The sequence below is a fragment of the Trichoplusia ni genome, chromosome 7 (genome assembly GCF_003590095.1).
Source record: "Trichoplusia ni isolate ovarian cell line Hi5 chromosome 7, tn1, whole genome shotgun sequence".
NCBI lineage: Eukaryota > Metazoa > Arthropoda > Insecta > Lepidoptera > Noctuidae > Trichoplusia > Trichoplusia ni.
The window spans coordinates 12,498,650-12,504,325 of record NC_039484.1 but is presented as its reverse complement, the minus strand read 5'-3'; the positions used below and the strand labels follow the sequence as shown (position 1 = coordinate 12,504,325).

The window sequence follows — 5,676 nt, the reverse complement described above, 5'->3', positions numbered from 1 at the left end:
TTTCCATGAATATTTTTGTTTTTATGTTGCATACATATTTTTAACCATTGTATTAAACTTTTAAATAAAATTTTCGATTGCACAGCCATGACCAGAATTTTTTATTTAACATTTTGTATTTATTAGTCGCTCGCTTGGACCAAGTAAATATACTTCATTATCGCTCAGCAACACGTCAATAATATGTAATTAACCTTCATAAACTGAAATTAACTTCTAGATATTTAAGAGTGCTGCATTTATCTGGCTTGCGAGCACCGAAAACGCGTTGCTTTTTTTTTGGCAACACCAAATCCTGCAGTAACCGCAATGGGCTTGAAACAAAACACTGCAATGTGTCCTCTACCTAAGATATATTATCTTACCTCAATAAAGACAAGTGTACATTAGTTCGAGATTAGTTCATCAAACTAACGTACTTGTCTCAGTGTTCATATTATCGTGAGTCCTACCTTAATTGGGGACTCAGACATATAGATGTTAATCTTTGCACATGGGACTTTGGCTTCAGAGCGATACAAGTACCTACCTCCCTGCTCAAATCTTAGTACTTGGAAACTACGGTATAATATGTATTTGTAGAACATCTCAAACCAGTTCTCTAACAACGTTATATTCTATACATCTGTAAATTATTATCCAGTGTTCAAATTTACACCAGTATTAAATTAAATATCTAACTGTTCGCTTCGATTTTGTGCGATGCGAAATGTTAATTATTTAGAGCACTAATGCAATAGCATGTTTTCGGGAACGTGACGCAATAAACCAGCTGTCGATTACATATTCATCTACTAGGTGCACATAAAATTAACACAACTAATCAAAAATTGATCAAGGAAATTAATTATACAGTCTTACAAATGCGAAACTATTTATTGCTCCGTAATTTCAATTTAATTCAACATAAATTCCAAAGGATAAGTGATCAGAGAATCGATATTAATTAGTTGGTCCGGTACGTCGAGCAAGAGCTTTAAAAATAGAAACTATTTTCGATAGAATAGTTGGAGCGATCCCGGGAATGATGTAGCTATTCGAAAACGTGTTAGCCTTCAACTTATTTCACAGCCAGTTAGGAAATGACCAAGTTTGCTTCCTCTAATTCCCGAAAATTTAATTGAGAAAATGAAACTCAACGCGGGCGTCTCTCCGAGGATAAATTACGAAATTGTTTTGAAGGTGAGCTATCAGAATTTAAAATTTCTTTAATGCAGTTAGTTAGTTAAAAGTATTAATAATAATAAAAAGTCAGCATCTAATTTTTAATTGCTCTCTAAATTTCATCAGAGCAAAAACCGCAACCATTTTCTCCATTGTGTTCGAGACTGTAAGCTATATTCATAAAAGAAAACTGGTCTCAAGATTTCTGAATGCATAATACTTTTCACAATATTGAGACCCTAAAAGTAAAATAAATTCATTAAGAATTTCCACATCGAAGGAAACTCTTATTATTACAAAAGAAAGACAACATTCGCGAAAACTTTTTCCTCTTTACGACGGCGTAAGTCCCAAAAATTTTAATGTACCGTTGGCAACTTATTATTCACAGTAAGAAGAATGTAAAACTCGGTTGCGGAACGAGAAAAGTAATATAAAAAAATAAACAAATAAGTCACAAAACCCACTCGTGAATAATAAAATAAGCGACCTGTATCCGATACAACACACAAAACACGTAATAAACAAACGGGTTTGCGAATAAAAAGCTATTTCCCGATGGTGGGACGGGCCAAATTTATCGGGTCGCTCGGCAAAATATAGGTGCAATCCTGCCAACGGTGGAAAGGTGATTTACGTACGCGATGTCTATGAAACGCAAGAAATAAAAGGATTTGTGTATCTTTCGGTGCGCCGAAATTGTGTATCAAGCTCGATTGAGATATAAGTGTCGTTTACAAGTGTCACCGGCCGATATATTAAGCGCCGTTGACGTTTCAAGTGCTGTGCACACGTTGTTATCGTCGCTACATACTCTTCACGACGTTATTTCGGGACAAGACTATTACCGCCGTACTGTAGTGGTTTACTTTTTTGGGGAGTCACGTACGTGTAGTGTGAAGTGTTATCTGTTTCTTAGAAGTTGGCGAAGTCTTAAACATCTACCGTGGAGATGGTCGACCTGAATTTACTAAGGCTTTAGCTTAGCTTACAACGTGTTAACATTCTCAAACTCAGCAACTCTTTTCTCACTTTCTGAGAATACAGCTTTGATTAAGGTAAAATAAAACGAAGGTCAAAAAACACCAATAACGTGAACGATTTCTAGCGCAAACTTATTTGGTTATTTAAATTTCATCTAACACCCGAAGAAACCCTCTATTTATATTTCCTTTTGGAAAAAATCCCGCATTTAGCAATATTGAATTGGATCAATAATCGATTCAAATCGTTTGCGGTGCCGACATGGCCGCTAGAGCTCACACGTTTTCGATGACCACGCAGATCAGACCGACCCTTACGAAATTGAATTGGTAGTTATAAATTACCATCGGCACACGTACCTACACTAAATAGATATAAAATATAGCTGGGAACAAAGGTGTTGCTTTATATGTTGGCCGAGCTTTTCTAAAAGTCAACCTTTTCGATCATAACGTCTATCATAATTACTGAACTATCTGAGATGCGGCCTGAATCCTCTAGTAGTACTCGTGTTTATTTTTTACTTAGCTTTTCCCTTTCAACTTTAGCCACCAAAGAGATTTTTAGATAAAGTCTAGTTGGTATTTATTTATTTTCCTTCACACGGAATCACTGAAAATAAACTTAGTTGAGCCAGAGCCCAGAATACTGCGACAAGGATTCGAAAGCCAAACCGCAGATAGTTTTAAAACGTTTCCCAAAATGTTTGATTTATAACATTATTAATACAATGTCTTCCGCACCAAATCTTTATAAATAATAGAGTGCTGAGTTCATAGAACCATGAAAGCTATGAGAGATAAAATAAAGTTCTTACATTATTTCCTTGAGGAATATTTTTCTAAGTCTCATGTGGATGGCATTTACAACCTTCGTAAGAACACTCACACAAATGACTGAATATATTCTAGCGTCTTACATATTACCGTCCCTACCTATTGGCGTACTTGAAATTCTGCAAAGAGGTTCGTAATATTTTTGCAGACTATCATAAAAAACGATCTAACAATAAATCAATGTTGTAAAGATATTAGTTAAACGAAGAATGCGAAGTCGTTACAACAAAAAACTAGGACATTATTCTCATCGGGAATGCCCAAAAAAGCTTAAAGTCTAACGAACTCAAATAAATTAAAACGACTCAACCAATTAATCTAAATCAGAGCTTTGAGGTTGTCGCTAAAAACACATGTACATAATATATATTTCGAAATAATTCAAACTGCCTTTTATAAAGACCTGTTAGACAGGATCACAGTATTCGTATTGATTTCACCCAGTTTCGTGACGTTGAAATTTATAGCTACAATGATACCCCATTTTCGCATCCATTTATCCTCAATATGCGATAGGTATTCGTCTTGAATACATTTTATTTTAGTCTCAACCAAAATTTCTTTTATTTTGTTTCCAAATGGGAATTGTTACTTTGTGCCCGGAATGGAATCCCCTGAAACTGCCTATAATAAATGTCGGCAAACAGCCGAAAACATAACAGGTATCCTCCAATCGCCTTTAAGGGGCCCTCGATATAATACAATTATTATTTTTAAGTATTTGTTCGGTTCCAGTTTAGATAATACCGCCTAATGGGCTCGCATTGTTATAATGTTTGAACATTTATTGTATAACATTACCCAAAATGGTTATTTTTGGTTACAGTGAAGGTGGCGCTAGAATTTCCACTTAGTAAGTACGTACTTAACAAGACAAAATATTTACCGCCCTTTTCCGTCGACAATATTCTAATAATACTTTAATGCTACTCATCATAAAGTATGCCGATGCCGATATGATTACTTAGTACTTACATTATACTTCAGACAGATCCGACATACTCTCCTATGTTATAATATTCACAAGGAGATTTCAGAAAAACTAAGAGAAAGGTAGGTATTACCGTAATAGGATTTCACATAGACGGTATTGAGAGAATAAAATATTCAAAACCCCATACGCACCGGGTGTTCGCAGATGGAAAGTCATGAGACGTTACCGCTCGTATATTCAGTTTAATAGTTCATATTAGAGCCATAAATAAGAAAGTTCCAACTCACCTTCCAAATAAACTGCAGTAGAGGCAGCTTTGTCATTCTCTACCACTGGTCGAACCGTTTCATAGGATATCGCTTCTAACATGTTGTACCTTAGGTCTAGTACAATCAGACTTCTTATGTCCTCCAATATGTCTTCGTAGAAGTTTTTAATCTTATTTCCAGATAGCGTCAATTTCCTCAGCTGCGTGAGACCTCCGAACGCTCTCTCTGATACGTATTCAATGGCATTGTTATCTAGAATCAGTTCTTTCAGTCCCCAGAGATCACTGAAAGCTAAATTCCCAACCATTGTCAATTTATTATTTCTCAAATTCAATCGGGACAGATTTTCAAGTCCTTCTAACATTTCCCTAGTTATAACAGATATGTAGTTATAATCTAAATTTAGTTCAACTAGATTATTCAAATGTTTAAAGCAGCCTTCGTGAATCAAACTCAAGTTGTTGTTCGATAAGTGTAAAACGTGAAGATTGGGTAAGCCGAAAAACACGTCTCTCTTCAATTCTGAAATTTGATTTTCATCTAAGCTCAAATTTGATAGCATCATCATCTGGGCAAATGAATGTTTCTCCAAAGTGGTGATCTTATTCGATTTTAATACGATCTGTTTCACAGTTGATGAGTTCGTGAATGCGTATGGTGGGATTCGCTTGATAGTCCCAAACTGTATGGAGATATGTTGTAGCCTGTCCAGTCTTATAATAGCCTTCGCAGGTATAAAGGTAAGCGCGTCGTCCGATCGAACGTTAAACATTAAATGTTCTATTTCAGACTGAGATGAAAAGCTAGGCCAGATGAGATCTTCTTCGGTGATTCCACCGCCGAATACCCAGCAGTCAGCCCTCGTGGCCATTTTTGGCTTGTTACTGTCACAATAACAGTGTACTTTAGATCGCCGATCCACTATGTCGCAGACGTTAATAAACACTGGTGAATAATATAATCTTTCCATTTTCGGTTGAATGTCTTCATTTTTGCTTTCGGTTACTGTTAATTTGACAGTCATCAGTGATGTTATGATGATTAAATATTTTGTTACTTGCTCCATTGTTGTTTTCAAAATGGCGATACCTGAAACAATTAGAAAAAATATTTCAGTTACGTACTATAACATAAAAGGAACTATAGGTGTCGAAGCAAATACCTTGATTTATTTTTGATTTCCAAAAGATATAAATAATAAAAAAAAAGTAAGAACGATAATGATAGTGTTCTTATACCATTCCTAACTGCTAGTTTAATAGTTCGCGATAAGAACTAACAGTCGTAACTAATTTGATAGGCGCTAAACTTTCCACCACATTATTAGAAAACGTTAGAATAAATTCACCACTATCGGTTATCTTTTACACATAAATCTTAGGAACTGAACGAAATGGAAACTGAAATATAATGAAACTAGACAAGACAAGGACTTACACGGTTTTAATGTTTCTGAGTAGAAGGTGATAATATGTTTTTAAGAAGCGTT

At 35.3% G+C, this 5,676-nt stretch overlaps 1 protein-coding gene across 1 annotated transcript; it reads right to left on the bottom strand.

Annotated features, from left to right (window-relative positions):
* Positions 1–3,990: 3,990 nt before the first annotated feature.
* Positions 3,991–5,354, bottom strand: LOC113495988 (connectin-like). The gene has a single exon (XM_026875021.1). It carries the CDS (start codon positions 5,251–5,253, stop codon positions 4,174–4,176), a length of 1,080 nt encoding a protein of 359 aa, XP_026730822.1. The 5' UTR covers positions 5,254–5,354; the 3' UTR covers positions 3,991–4,173.
* Between the last annotated feature and the right edge of the window lie 322 nt (positions 5,355–5,676).